General features: G+C 35.9%; 1 protein-coding gene across 1 annotated transcript in view; it reads left to right on the top strand.

Annotated features, from left to right (window-relative positions):
- Positions 1–16,127, top strand: part of RASA2 (RAS p21 protein activator 2) — a 46,156-nt gene that overhangs the window by 22,133 nt on the left and 7,896 nt on the right. Inside the window, exons 6-17 of the mRNA XM_083868934.1 lie at positions 1,926–2,009; positions 3,801–3,873; positions 5,121–5,197; positions 6,549–6,647; positions 8,734–8,890; positions 10,081–10,229; positions 11,508–11,622; positions 12,072–12,146; positions 12,818–12,941; positions 14,322–14,428; positions 15,625–15,711; positions 15,805–15,882. Of these exons, the coding sequence (XP_083725060.1) occupies positions 1,926–2,009; positions 3,801–3,873; positions 5,121–5,197; positions 6,549–6,647; positions 8,734–8,890; positions 10,081–10,229; positions 11,508–11,622; positions 12,072–12,146; positions 12,818–12,941; positions 14,322–14,428; positions 15,625–15,711; positions 15,805–15,882 (1,225 nt within the window). The remainder of the gene's footprint in view (positions 1–1,925; positions 2,010–3,800; positions 3,874–5,120; positions 5,198–6,548; positions 6,648–8,733; positions 8,891–10,080; positions 10,230–11,507; positions 11,623–12,071; positions 12,147–12,817; positions 12,942–14,321; positions 14,429–15,624; positions 15,712–15,804; positions 15,883–16,127) is intronic.

Genomic DNA, 16,127 nt, shown 5'->3' with positions numbered 1-16,127 from the left:
AATTCTCTTCAGATAAGGTTGATTAATCCATCTGCTGTGAATTTCCTATGAGGTTCAAACTGAGGCTGATTAAAGGTACTCAGCACTGGCACCTGAAACTGCAAAGCCCGAGGAGCTGCAGGGAGTGTTTTATGTTACAGGATGCCCATCAGTCTGAAAGAAGGGTCCTGCCTCAGACCAGATACCCCAAATGACTGAAAAGTCTAGACAGTTTAATTTTGTTGCCACTCTACTGTGCCACTTATGTGTTGGAGGAGGAATCAATTAATGCTTATGAAACAACTGGATGTTTCAAGAAACCATTTAAATGGTGGGTTTGAAATCACTGTAGTGTTCATTGTGATTCAAAAATTATTGAAATGCTGAAGGCCACGTGCTTGATAACTGGAAGAAAAATAACAAATGATTGTGCAGTGGTTCAGCACTAAATGTTCCCTGAACTGGCTAAGACAAAGGGACTTTTGGGGGGAGAAAATACCATCTGGTTTATAATTGTGCATACTCCAAAGAGGGTGGAGTTTTGAGGCAGCACAGGAGTGTTAGTGTCTGTTGTTTCCGTACTTGTGTTTGAATTTACAGCTCCTGTTATTTTTTTAACACCATTTTGCTACAGTACATAAAGCGTTTATTTAAAAATGTGGGCAGCTACATAACTTTAACTTGATCTGCACAACTTATTGTTCCACATTTTGCTATTAGAACATTACTTAGTTCATATGAATCTATTCTATATGAAGTATTTTTTCTCTTTAAGTTGCCTAGGTTTTGGATTTTTATTCAGAATAGCAAATTCTGACAACTGAAACTTTCTTGCATTAATTTAGTTAAATTCCTGCAATACAGCAAAAAAATGCATTTTTTAAAAGAGAACAGGAATACAACATTCAGATCTCATTTGTGTTTTGTTTATGAAATTTTGTAATCTGCTGAGTGTTTCTGGACTTAAACTAGTGTGTATTGTTACATTAGAGCATAATTTTGCTAGAAAGTCTGGTTTCTACTATGAATTTACAAACTCTTCTGCTTTACTTTTGTTGTTCCGGCTGTTTTGAGTTAATGCTTGTATGTGGGCAGCGTCTGAAGGTTAGGCAGCTTGCTGACCCAGCTCTCTGTTGTTGTTATGGTGATTCAAAGATTGCAAGACTTTAGAAAACTAATGCTCTCTATGGGCATTGGTTGCCAACCATCCTGTCCCTTTTGCATCAGGACTGGTGAACAGTGTGCCTGTGTACCTGTTGAACACCAGTTTACCACTTACTGTATGAATTATGGAAGAAAACAGTATTTTTAAAAGAGCCATTTAGGTCCTTTATGGTCATTTAAACCTGAACATAGACAATTGTGAAAAGTTTGAAAATAAACCTTAAGCACTATTTCAAAGGTAGAGGCAGAACTATATACTGTAATAGTTCTGGATGCTTAATTTTAAATACCGTTTCAGGATTTGACTTTGCATTTATTAGTGCAACTCAGAATGTAATTTATTCAAAATTAGATATTTCAATCCATTTCAATACCTTCCAGATACAGTTGCTGCCATTGCTTGAGGCCAGATAGCTTTTTGTGAGCCTTGAGAAACCAAATTTAAGAGTTAATGAAATCTGCAATATCTCTTAACATATAGCAGTTGATTTTACTTAGGATTTTGTCATTCATGTGTGATACTGGAATGTCTTTATCAAAGCAATTCCAAGAGCTTTGTTCTTACAGAGCCCCCCAAGTCTGACCTTATACTTGAGTATTTTGTGTTACCATCTAGAGATATATTTCAGGTACATGCAGTATGTTGGATCAGTGTGTAGCTATATCTGTGTGTAATGCAGCAGGACATAAAAAGTTTTCAAAAAGAAAGTATTGTTTGGGTTTGGGTTTTTTTTAAGCCAAATAATTGCTTCACTGATCTATTGTTTGCCTTTTCCTTGTAGCATAAAGGAGTGCCATGGGTTACCTCTTATAAACGGACAGAACTGTGATCCTTATGCAACAGTCTCTCTTGTGGGGCCTTCCAGGTAACGTTTTAGCATAAAACTAATAAATCTAAAAATGCTATGATGTTGAATTGGAAAAGAAAGTCAGAGGTTTTAAGCAAAATCTTTAAGACACAGAAATATCTTCCAGTGCTCTCATGCATACATCTCATCTCCATGGATACTGTTTTCTCCCTTTCCCTGCCATATGCTCAGGACTGGGATGATGTTTGGTCTGTCTGAATTGTCTGCTCTAGTCAAGAGCCACTTGTGACTCAGCTCTTTCTTACGTTTTGTATTGGACTCTTGATTTCTGCACTTTACTTCCTGTTAATTTATTTGAAATTCCTGTATGTCATGATACAGTCAGTTAGTTGCTCACTCACCTTCCTCTCTCCTCTGTTTTTCTTAATGTGTGAGTTTCTTTGTAGCATATGTGTGGTAATTTGAAGGAGATGAGAGAGGAGAGGTTCTGGAACACCTTCAGGATGCTGCGTTCCAAGTCCCCACAGTTCAAATGTCTCCTTGTTTGGGATCAGTAATCCTCAATAACTGCTGGGTTATTTCATTTAAGAAAAATACCCCATCCCACATTCACTATGTGCAAATCCCTGCCCAATAAGGAGGATAAGTTTCAGTTGCTTTTTTGCACATCAGACCCTTTCCTTTCTCTGGTGGTGAGGAATTGCCATTGTGAGCATAGTGCCAGGATGTACCAGACTTGCTTGGCTTAAACTTGGGAAGGATTGTCCCTGAGTAAGCTCTGCATGGAACATTTCTTTTGTCCTTGGTAATAAATGATCACACTTTTTAGGTTTGGAGTTTTTTTGTTTTGTTTGTTTGGGTTTTTTTCCTAAGAGGACTAGGGAGACTCACCCATTATACTTAGGAATCATAAGGCCAAATGGCAAAGAAGGTAAATTGACATCCCTTTTCTGTTTGAGTCCTGTGATATGGATGGAAGTAGGAGAATGTTGGTCCCACAAAATATTTACCCTGTTAGTATAGGAATACATGTGCAAATTCTTACAGGAATTCCTGGTTAAGATTTTCCAATCTTATGAATGTGTGACTCATGTACCATGACTGGAATATTTTTATATGTCCAATGCCTGAAAATAGGTAGTTGATACTTAAGGCAATTTTTCTTCTCCCTTGTCTGTTTTTCTCAGATATTTTATATTTCTTACTTTTGGAAAGCCATTTTATACTACTACAGGCCTTTGCTAAATAAATAAATAAAACTTTTTTCCTTTATAAAACTTGTAAAATTAAAAAACAAACCAAAACCAACCCACAAGGAAGTGGGGGCAGTTGTTTTGTTTAAACCTGTGCTGCTTCATATCTAACATGAGGAGCAGTTGCTTTCAGAGAAGATCTTCAGTGTCTTGGGTGTAAGCCTCTGTCTGTAAAATGGGTATTTCACCAGCAAAAGAGGGTGGGAAAAACAGAAACTGCAGTTTAACAAGGCAAGGAAAAGTGTGCCCATTACCTTCAGGCAGTGGTAAAGAAATTTAAATTTTAAATGCATTAGAAATTGTTGATGTATTTTAATTAATATGTGTAAGTTTTACCTGTTTGTGAAATTAAACACAACCTTTGAGTTGGTTAGATGCACGGTTAGCTAGATACAATGTTTAAAATTTTAGCTCTTTAAACTGTATTGTGAAGATGAACTAACTTTATTTTAAAATTTTCCTTCTTGATCAAAGTGAATTCTAGAATAACAAAAAATGTTTTATCTTAAATGCATGAGTCCTTCTTGACAATAGAATGTCCTTATAATTGTGTGTTTAAGTTGTCTATGGTAAAAATTTTACCACATTGGAACAGGAATGACCAAAAGAAGACCAAAGTTAAGAAGAAAACAAGCAATCCGCAGTTTAATGAAACATTTTATTTTGAGGTAACTTTTTGTCTGCTATTCTTCCTGTTTATCTGTTTTATGCAACCCTTCAGATATTTTTAAGCAAGCTGTGTAGCAGTACCTAATGCAGAAAGCTCTCTTCAAGCGAATTGAAGAGCTTTAACTGAGCACTCAAATGTGAGTGACATACTTAAATTTCTGTCTGCCAGACAATAGCACTGTCCCTCCAGTTGCTGTGTGAAAAATTACTTTCTCACAAGCACATGTATGAAGGTAATTCCCCATCCTGAATCACTTTATATATCATCTGTTGCCATCCAGCGTTCTGAGATAACTTTAAACCTAACCCATGGACTTCCATTTAAATATTTTCAAGCTTGACCTAAAAAACCCAAACAACTTACTTATTTAATAAAGTAATATTGTGATTATACCCTAAAAAGTATATTTTATTTTAAAGAAGTTAACTTCATTGTTATTTAGGAGTTGGTTTCAATTCAACATGAGTTATCTGACAATAAGCAAGTTATGAGTTTAAATTTTCATCAGATTTATGTCTAATAAAAATCAGATTTGCATTTCAAGCATGCTGTACTGAGAGTTGCAAGGAGCACAACTATTGCATGTGCCTCAAATGTATTATAAGTTACTGTGTTTTTACAAGTCCTGGTCCTGCTGTGGGACTTAAGTGAAAAATGGTTCCATACCTATGCACAGCTTCACTGCATGTGTGTGTCTCAGTTGACCTGCTCAAGAAAAGTGAGTGGAGTTCTTAGGAAGTCAGATACTATGATAAAAATGTGATCCAAACTACTCTGGTAACTTTTTGACTTACAATTTATTGGAGTTAAATTGAGAATGCAGTCAGTCAAGAAATGAGTAAAGTGTAGATGGGAGGTTACAATTGTGTTGTAACTAGAGCAAGAAAAATGGGCTGTTCATTTGTTGTTTCTTTAAACATTTCAGAACTGACTTCAATGCTTGCATGGGACTCATGCAAAAAAAATTAATTTTTTGCCAGTTTCATGTCATACTACTTGTTGTTTTTCTAATAGATCTATACTGTAATTCCTTCATATATCAACTAGCTTTCAGTAGGTTCTACCACATTCTTGACCCATTTTTCTCCTGCTTTCTGGCAAAAGGCAGTTTGTTTGGTCAACTGACCTTTTTCCTTTGTATAAGGAACACTAACTATTTACCTATTCTAGAGTCAGGGAGGGTTTTCTTTGATTTTTGATATCCATAATACAAAAAGTGTGTTAATGGGAGGAATTTGCTTGCAGGTGACCAGGTCCAGCAGTTACACCAAAAAGTCCCAGTTTCAGGTAGAAGAAGAAGATATTGAGAAACTAGAAGTCAGGTAAGTTATGTGGATTAGAAAGTGATTTCATAGAATCACTAACAAATCAAAATATTTTATCATCAAGACAATAAATACCTGTTTTATCTCAGTGTAGCTCCAGAGAATTACTGATCAGACTTGTAGAAAAGATGACAGAGAAAATTTCTCTTTTTTTAACTTGTATTTCTTACTGAAGATGAGGTGGTTTTTTTTTGTTTGTTTTGAAGTAAATAGTGATTGAGTGTATCTAGCAGCCTAAACTTACTTTCCATGCCTGTGAGTTAAAGAAGTATAAGTACCTTCTATCAAATTATATTAATTTGGGCAGAATATTGGCAATAGAACTTGTACTGAAAGATACCTGATCTTAGTCTATAGTTTCAAATAAAGTTGGCTGATTTAATAAAAAAAGAGGGAAAAGCCTCTTTTATGAGATCCTTGCAATTTCATTTTTAGAGGAACATTTGTGTTTCATCTGTTCCTTGCAAATGCAAATACTCAAAGTATGTTCCTTTTCTGCTCCTTTACCCTCAGAGCAGGTCTGTATTTATGCAATGTAGTTAGAACTGCAGAGAGCCCTGTACTCAGTTTCTTTTCTTTATTGTGCACATACATGCACCAAATCTGCTGAATGGCAGAAAGTCTTCAAGGCCAGCATATGTTTCCTAACAGGCATCAGAAGAAAAATTTAGCAGTTAATCCAAATAGCCATTATAGAACTAACTTGGTATGTGCATTTGTAACTATTAGCTTCATTAATTAGAACTGTATATTTCATTGTAGATGCAAATATATTTAGAAAAATAGTCATGCCCCAACAAATCTAGTTGTCTTTTGTTTTTGTTTTTTGTTCTTAACAACTGCTGTCTGTCAGAAATGTCAGAGAGGTAAGAAGTAAGAGAACAAACCCAGGGTGCATGTCTGGAACCTGATTCCGTTTGAGGTTGTACGAGCTGCTGCTTGGAAAAACAAGCGCATGTGTTGGTGTGGCATTGCAGTGTGCCAGATTCTATAGCAGTTAGGCAGATATTTCAATGTATTGGTTTTAAAAAGTTCACTTGAATTACCTGAGAAGAAATGTGCACCGTTTTGGGGGTGGAGACTGCGCAGAACCCATACTTTGTGCCAGTATCACTTTTGTTTACTGATGCAAGGTCTGCAAGTCTTAACTTTCACTGTTTGTTTCTTTATCTGTTCTTTATGGGTTAATATGCCACTTGTTTGAGTCTTCTTGGTTTATTTAGAATGGAGTGAGATTTCTAACATTTGCTGCCTGCATGCATGTGGATTAGTGCTGTAAGGCAGTTATTGTAAACTTGCTTATTTCTCTCTGGGAGAAAAAAAAATTAAGCAATGTTCTTGTTTTCAGGGTTGACCTGTGGAATAATGGGAATCTGGTACAAGACATCTTTCTAGGAGAAATTAAAGTTCCTGTGAAGGTGTTAAGAAATGATTCCTTTCAAGCATGGTGAGAAATGGTGGTTCAGAAGTGAATTTGCTTGTGTCTTGCACGTTTTCCCTTGCAAAGGTTATGTTTTATTCTACCTATTCATTAAATCGTGTCTTCCTGTTCTAATCTAGGTAAAACATGTTTCTAGAGTTTCCCTGCTCAATAAATTAACCTTGTCAGCAGGTACATTTAGCTCTGCTCTTCCCCGTCTGCACACAGTCAGAGAACAGTTGGTGTGTTTGTGGGGGAAGTGTGGAGAGTGAAGATGGACTGTAACTGTATTTTGGTCAGGTTGCTGGATTTCAGTGGTCTTTGTGTGTGCTCTTCAGCCCACCCAGCAAACCTGGAGCTTCTCAGAATTACATCACTTGTAATTAAATTCTTAAGTCAGACTTCCAAAATGAATGATGAAGAGTTTATTTGATCATTAAGTGTGGCTTTTTTTTCCTTCCTTGGGGAGGCTCCGGAAGTATTTTCTAGAGCCAACCCAAACTTCATGTCAGGGGAGCAGGCACAGGAGCTGAAAGGGTGGGGTATGAAGGGACATCAGGGCAGAAACACTTCTGTGTGGGACATCTCAGCATCCTCCCTTGTGATGTTTTTGGGATCAGGAGCCCTTCTCTAGCTCCTTTACTGTTCCAAATGCTTAGCAAGAGGAAGGAATGAGTGCAAGGGATTTGAGTGCCTCCAGGTGTGTAAAATATTCTGCTTTTAGTGAACCTTTCAGTACAGGAAAAAGCAGAGGAAGCACTTTCATATCCACACAGAAAACACATGGGAAGGAAGTGTGTAAACAGGAACTAAATGTAACACAGGTCTTGGCCAGGAGCCATTATGGCTCTGCTCCATGTACCTACCTCAGGCTCCCAGCATCCTGGATTTTGAACTCAGACTCTGGGTGTTTGAATGTGATCCTGTAGGTGTTTGTGTTGGAGTTTCTGGTTTTTGCAGTGTATTGCAGACACGGGGCTTGTTCAACCAGTGTCTGATCAATGGCTGTATGACCATATTAACACAAAAACAGACCTCTGTCAACAACCTGTTAAGAGAAAGATTGTATCAGCATGGGCTCATTGCCAGTGAGCTGTGCTTGTGTAGCTTTTGGGATTGACCTAACTCATGTCTAGTTCTCTTGAGTGTGTCTGCTAATATGCTTTTTAGGCACACATTGCATTGAACATCCTCATATCTGAGTATGATCTGCTTATCCAAAACAGTTCTGTGACTAAAAATAACAAATGGTTTCAAATGCAGTTGAAGTACAGCAGAGAAATTACCTCTACTACTAAATATTTGGAAAATAAGCGTAAGAGTCGTGCTGTTAAGGAGAGATTCTCCTGGTAAATAAGTTTTATTTTATGTTAGCATGCCTTCATGGGCACTGCATCTGATTATGAAAAAAGAAAAGAACTCTGATCTCCTGGTTGTAGAAGTCCAAATATACATGATGGCTAAAGAATATTTGGAGATGAGGTTTCAGTTTGTTGGAGTGAGTGTTGAAACTACTCTGACACCACTTAAAAACTGTTAACATTTTTGTAGGGCTGCACCTCCTATTGGAATGCAGAAAAACTGCAGGGAATTAATTGTTCAACATATTTTTTATTAAGAGTAAAAAAAAATCTGCTTTTTCCCTATATCTTGTTTCTCAAGAGTGGAGCCTGTTAATATTATGTGTTTTTTCTGGTCTCAGACAAGACCATTTAAATTCTTCACAATACCTGTTTCACCTGAGGCATCCAACACCCTAAATATAACCTAGATGTAAAATGAGATGGCCCCATGTGATCTCAAACTATTCCTGCTATTCCCTGTTAACCTACAAAAAGTATATCATATTTTACTGTTTGCAAAGATGTGAGAAAATAAATGTAAATTCCATTATGTGTTAAAGATTAATTAAATGCTGCTGATTTTTTTACTCTTGTGTCTCAAGGGTTTTTTTGTGAATTTTTTTGTGAATTTTTTTGTGAATTTTTTTCTCATTTACAGATATAACTTACATATACTGAAATAGCTACATGTGATACTTAGCTTTATCATGGATTTAGTAAAATGAATGAAATAGGTATCTAATATCTTATAATTGTATTGTTACTTGTAGGTACTTACTTCAGCCAAGAGAAAATGGAAACAAGTCTTCTAAAACTGATGATTTGGGATCACTTAGATTAAATATCTGTTACACTGAAGACTGTGTACTTCCATCTGAGTACTACACTCCTCTAAGGAACTTGCTGCTAAAATCTTCAGATGTTCAGGTACTTTGGTTGAAAATTTCATCAAAGTGAAAACTAAAAATGGATTACACACTTGTGAGACAATATGAATTACTCACATCTAGATAATTGATTTTGTTTCTCTGTGGTCATTACTTCTGTCATACCCAGATGAACAGCTTCTAGAGCTTTTACTTCTGCTCCAAAGTACCATGATTTTCTTATTTTAGAAGAACCAGTGGAGACAGGAAATAACCTGTGTTATGTGCCTGGAGGATATAAAATACTTTCTTCTCATTGGTTGTTCTTTTCAACATTGTATTTTTCCACTGGCCTCTGTTGGCTACTTGGATTTAGAGGTTTTCCAGGGACACTGATTCATTATTGGCACTGAAGGGCAGATAATTAACAAAAAGGATCTACTGCAGAATTGATTCCAAATTTTATTTCTGAATTGCTTCTGCCTTCCCCAGGATGTTAATCAGCATGACTGGATTTCTCATGAGGACATGGTCACAAAGAGGGAAGTGTGGTAGAGGGTTTGCATAACATTGGGATGGGAATCAAATTGTAGTAACCAGACTTTATATTCTTAGGTCTTTTACAGCTTTTCATCAATTCAGTGTTAGTGAAGTACTGACAGAGGAGAAGAAAGGTAGAGGAAGCAGATGTGATTGAAGATTTTGCTGGCCCATGTTCAAATACTGCTTTGCTGGAATTCAGGAATAGCTGAGTATATAGGTAGCAGCAGACAGCAGCTGTCTTTTCTACTGAAATTATTTAGTTTTTGTTTTTGTATTGAAATTCCCAACTGTACAGTGGCAACAAACACTTTAGAAGGGTAAGAACTTCATTTTAATGTCCCCTGATTATAGTTTTAAAAGTCCTATAAAGATAGATGACATTCTAGTAAAACAGTTGCTTTCTGCCTCTAACTTGGGTTTGTGATAAAGCCATAGTGTAACCCTTTAGGGAGAATGAGTAGGATGAGTAGTTACTGAATTCTGTTCTTGAATGTATTTATAGAGTAGATAATATTAATTTTCAATTAGGTATCTGTGCAATGGAAGCTTTTAATTGCCATGTTACACAGCAAATACTGAAATTTTCTGTTAACAAACAATGTCTGTAGTCTCATTAGATGTTATCTGTACTTTTTCAAATACACAGAGAACATTAACTACTTAGAATTTAACTACTTTAGTCAGATTTTGTATTCTGCTTTCTCACAGCCTATTTCTGCCTCTGCTGCCTACATTCTGAGTGAAGTGTGTCGAGACAAGTACGATGCTGTGCTGCCTCTGGTTCGGCTGCTGCTGCACCACCATAAGCTGGTTCCCTTTGTTGCAGCAGTGGCAGAACTCGATCTGAAGGACACCCAGTACGTATTTCATGTCTATTGATGTCATGCTTTCTAAAACTAATTTTAGAGTTTCACAGGGCTTCATGATACAACACTGATAAGTAAGCCCTTTGGTTTCTTTCTCTCATTTAATATTCATCTTTTAATGCCAGCTTTTAAAAACATTCACTAAAATCACTTCAAAACTGTGATTCAGAGTTAAGGGTGCTGGGCAATTTGGTAAAACTTAGGCTTAGAGTACATAGTTTTTATTTTAAATGTCTTTATTTGGCCACTCTTCAAATTTTACTGCGCATTGGATCAGAACTTAAAAACCCAGATGGAACTTAACAGATGGAGCATCTTTAAATTGCTGAAAATCTTACCCTGTTTCCTTTAACACGTGGCTTACATGAGGGCTACTCTTTTTCTGCAAAGATGCCATGTAATTAAGAATGTGGCCTGCATGCCTTGCAAGTAGGAAGCAACGGGAGTTTTTCCAAGCAGCAGCATATGGTCTGTGAATTTGCAGCTCTGTGGTTAGGAGAGAGATAAAGCAGATGTGAGTAGCAACCACTGCAGTGCTGGGTCACATCCAGTGGAGCTGTGGGAGGGATTTTGTCACCACAGGACAGTTCATTTCAAAGCACTTAGTCTTGATTTAAATAATGCGAGACAGCTTAACTGTGTAGAAAGAGGTGACTCATAGAAAATAATTCTCTAAACTGCATTTTAGTACACACATTCCATTGTAATTGAACTGTAACAAAGGGAGCTTAAACTAAATCTCTCAGATTAGAAAGATATACTTTGCACAGCTGGCGGTCAGTTTTCTTCAACAGTTATAGTGAATAAAAATGTGACCTTGGATTAAATATGTTTTGGTTTAAGTGTCTGGGTTTATTGGTGTAGTGTAGCAGTGTGCTGTAGCTCCAGAATTTTTTTCCACCATGACTACTTGAGGAGGAATTGTATATTGCTGAGGTACAATTTTCATTTTTTTGGAATTTTCCCCAGTTGTTCTTTCTCATGTTCTATACTGCACTATAACTTTAATTGTATAAAATTTCTTAGACTTTTTCTTATGGTTTTATTTATGTTCCTGGGTTTGGTAATTGCTGTAATAACATTCATGCTCTTTGATACTGAGTGCTGTTGCAAGCTTGGTGTATGTGTTCTGGAATTCCTGATTGAAGTATATGATGAATTTATTTTTTTTAATAATTCTTTAATAGCAAGATAGAGTATAAATTGAATTTTGTAACTGAACTTGTTGTTTTTACCCCCATTCAAATAAAATAATTTCTTTTCTTATAGAGAAGCAAACACAATCTTCAGAGGCAACTCATTAGCAACTCGGTGTGTAGATGAAATGATGAAAATAGTGGGGAAGCACTACCTGAAGGTTACTTTGAAACCTGTTATTGATGAGGTAGGTTATCCCACTGAAACTTCTTTGGGGTCACTCAGCCCCCAGTGATATCCTTGTCTGTTGGATAGGCATTCTTGTTTCAGCTCTGTGGTAGAAATCATTCAGGTAGGGGAATCCTAGAGGAAAAATTTATTGAGCAATAATTGGTTAAGTTTAGTGGGAGGAGCTGTGTTTTGCTATTTACGTTCCAGATGCTTCAAAATAAACAGTCAATGCAAGTTGTTCCAGCCTCCAGCACAGTGCAGAATTTGCCCATGTGATGCTTTATGTAATCAATCCATTTGAAAAGGCACAAACAAAAGTGAGGATTATCATTGCATGTTGTTATGGATGGTTAGGACCTATTTAGAATTTTATTCCTAAATCTAAGAATCTGGTTTTAAATGGTTGCATTTCCATACTTTCTGTCTGAAAAATTGAACTCCTGTAGTTCTGTTTGTTTGTTTCAGATATGTGAGTCTCCTAAACCCTGTGAAATAGATCCCATCAAATTAAAAGAAGGGGATAACGTGGAAATTAATATGGTGAGTTCCCCAGCTCAAAAGCTGAAAGAAAAGCAGTTTTAGTAGCAGTTCTTTGTAATGGAAAATGAGTAACTCGTAGCAATATGTCTCTGTTTTCCAAGTAAACAAAGAAAAAAGCTGTATTTTCTTACCCTTCTTTGTGAACACAGCAATGGAAGAGTCCAGTGGAAAATGGGACAGAGAGGAGAAGCTAAAGATGACAGTCATTCTTAACAGTTTTTTGGGTGTTTTGATTCCTGGTGTCCTGTACTCAGCATCTAGATTACTATGTACCTAATTAGAATTGCTCTAGCATTTTTCATTGGAGTTTTGCTGGCTGCTTCCCTTTTACCAGAGTGTGCTGACGTTTAAGGCAATAGTTGCTGAAATAAAGTTAACATTCACTTCATATACATGGGAAATGCTCCTTCCTTGTTGTCAAATTACAAAAGCAGGTACTGACAGGTAGTTTATATTCCTAGACAGTGCTTATATACATTAATGTAAAGATGATTAAAATACCTTTTAACAGTAGTAATGCCATATAAGCATTGAGGCTTTTGAAATATGCACTGTACTAAAATTCAGTATTGAATAGTCAGACAGTGTTATTTATGTTTGTGCTGAGAGGAAAAAAAGGGAGAAATGAGCATGTTCATGGTCTGAAAAAATACCTTTTTTCACAATTGCAGGAAAATCTCCGCTATTACGTGGACAAAGTGTTCCGTGAAATAGTGCGGTCCAGTATAAGTTGTCCTACCCTAATGTGTGATGTTTTTTATTCTTTGAGGCATCTGGCTGCCAAAAGATTTCCAAGTAAGTGTTCTCTAAAACTTCTGAAAGTGGAGTTCAGGCTGAAAACTTCGGCAGTTACCTTATGGGGATTGTTAAAATCTTGTCTTGTCCAAAGCTGTGCCCTGAACTTTGACAGTCAGGATTTGTTTTTCTGTCAGGCTGTAAGTTATAGCAAAACTCTGTGGTGTCAACCAAGAGGCATTATTTGTTTTCTGATACAAAAATACAGCAAGTTAGAAACTGCAAGACAACAGCAAATGAGAAGTCATCAAAAATGTACAAGATAGTAGAAAAGCACAAGTAATACAGGAAGTGATTTATTTAAAAGATACTTGAAATATGTAAGAGCTATTCTGTTCATTGCTTCTAACGAAGCAAGATGTGAACTCGAAAACCAATTTGGCATTTGCATCTTTACTTCAACTGTCACTCTGTTAAGGATGAGCAGCACATTCAGTGAACTTAGCTTTAGTACTACTATAGCTAAACTAGTTATGGGTAGTTTTGAGGAGGGTGGATAATAGAAATTATTTAATGGGTTTGTAAATATGACCAGTATTAAAACAGCTTTATTCTTTCAGAATGGTTTTAATATAGGAGTAATGTAGTGGGTCTGAAATACTCATACTTCAGTCAATTAAAATCTGAAATGAAGCTACAGGTGAAGAATATGCTCCTCCTAATGTGGAACATCTCTCTGATTCATGTTTATCACTGAAACTGAGCCATAAATTGCTCTAGTTTAGACAGTCCTTTCAAAAAAGCTGATTTACCAGATCAGATTGAAGTGGTCATTAGCATAAGAATGTGATTTTACTGTATTTCCCAGTATAAAAGTAAATATACCCAAAATATTTAATGAGAAAATTCTCATTTACATCATCAAAATTATATAACAGCGTGGGTTTATGGTGCAACTCAGAATTGCAATTATACTTGTTCCTATGTGTTGACTGTATTTATCATGCAGCATTAATATTTGAGTTATTAGCATTAGTATTTGAGTTATCAGTGAGTAGCTTTCCAGGTGAACAAATCAATAGTCCCAGAGTTTAGAGGCAGCTGCTGCAGTGTTTTCTCTCTGGGTGCAGCATCCAGCCAGACCTAATCAACTGTGTATGTAAATGCTTACAGTCATCTCATGGTTCCTCCCAGGGGAGCTGATCAGCCAGTTGTATGGGAACAGAACTTCCTTTCAGATAAATAAACACTCCACTATAAGGAGAACATTTCTTACCATGACCACCTTTCTCATTTCATGCACTTCATTGATTTTTCTATTCTATTTTAAAATATAAATGTCTCCTCTGATGTTATGTTCTTAAAGATTTTTATGTTAACTGTCTTCATGATTTCCTGTTAAGTTCAGTGCATGTTACATTTCATGGTTTTTCTCTGCAGATGACCCTCATGTACAGTATTCTGCAGTGAGCAGCTTTGTGTTTCTTCGTTTCTTTGCTGTAGCCGTAGTCTCACCTCATACTTTTCATTTACGACCTCACCATCCAGTAAGTCTTGTGAAGCTTTGTTCTGTTTTATTCATACCGTCAGATCTGTTGGTGTGGGAAGGCATAAGTTACTGTCAGTAACTGGGAAATAAGATGACTAAATGTCTCTAGGTTCAGTTTCCAGAGGAAGCAAGATATTTGCAATTCTTTAAGCATCAGATACTTCAGTCTTTATGGGGTTCTCAAATGATGTGGAAGAGCTTTCAATATTAAAGATGCTGTGCTTTGTTTGGAAATGTGCTTCTTGGGCAAAATAGCATCATGACTGAGAGTCCTTTAAGGTATAGGCCTAAAATGCCTCTTTCCACCCAGGAAGTTAAACATCCAGACATTTATTGCTATTTGGGTATTAAGCAGACGCTGTAGCATTATCCAATAATTGGTTGATATATTTATCCTGTACACTACTAGTAGCAATGGGTTGACAAATTTTCCATTTTCATTTGTCAAGTAGATACACATTACAAAATAACTTCAAATACAGGAATATCAAGATTAAAAAAAACTGTATTATTTTTCACATTAAATACAGAAAATCTATTAAATGTGCATCTCCAGAGGTTGTCATTATTACCTTATTTTATCTACTTAGGTGTGTTGTGCCTTCAAAAGAAAAATATACACATAATCAAATTAATTTCTTTGATGTTATCCAGTTTTTTGAGTAAAAATTACAGGATTTTAACACTTGAGGGTTAAGCATCTAAAAGGGAACAGTGAGGCCGCTTTTGGAGGCTGTGTTTATAATCCTGTATTAAAATGCAATCAGTGAGGTAGCAAACAAATCAAGTAAAAGCATTAAAGACAAAGTTTTAAATTTCACTTTTTCTTATGAAAACTCGTACCATTTGTCCGGCAGTAGTTCATTATGTTTATTGTTCAGAAGTTTGTTAGATGTGTAGTAATTACAGAATTCAAGGGTTTCAGATCTTTTATAGGTAAAAATATTTCCCCAGTACTAATACTAAATTCTAGTAGTAGTAGTGACTAAAATACTAAACACTATACAGTAGCTAATAAACTATATCATATTTCATATGCTTGTTTTTTTGGGGGGGCAAAGAAAAGGAATGAAGATGTACCAGATTTAGTACATTGTGTAAATATAGTAACTTTTTTGACATTTTAATTTTTTAATCAGTTATACCTGGAACTGTGCAAAAATATGACTTGTGAATTTTGTTTCATTGTTTTAGGATGCACAAACTTCTAGAACATTAACTCTTATATCAAAAGCCATCCAGACTTTGGGGAGCTGGGGAAGTTTGTCCAAAAGCAAACTTGTAAGACTATTAAAATTCTTTCTCATTTCAAACGTTCTGTTTATTGAAAGTTCATATGAAAGTTTATTTATGTCAGTATGCTTTTCCTTTCAGTCAAGTTTCAAGGAGACATTCATGTGTGAGTTTTTCAAAACATTTCAAGAAGAAAAATTTACTGAATCTGTTAAAAAGGTACCTTTCAAGTCTATTTTTTTTTTAATTGTTGGTTTATCTGATCAATCTTCATTATTAAAAGGTTGTGTTAGTGTTCAGTTTTCTACTAGAGAAAAAAAGAAAAGTTGAGGTCTTTTTTAGACATTAAAAAAAAAAAATAGCAAAACCAATGCGGTCAAATACAAAAGAGTTACACATATGAACTAAGCTGATTTAGTTTAAAAGTAAAGTGTACATTTTTTGAAAGAGGTTTTGTTGGCTCT

The sequence above is a fragment of the Zosterops lateralis genome (genome assembly GCF_965231275.1).
Source record: "Zosterops lateralis genome assembly, chromosome: 10".
Lineage (NCBI taxonomy): Eukaryota > Metazoa > Chordata > Aves > Passeriformes > Zosteropidae > Zosterops > Zosterops lateralis.
This window is presented reverse-complemented; position numbering and strand designations above follow the sequence as displayed.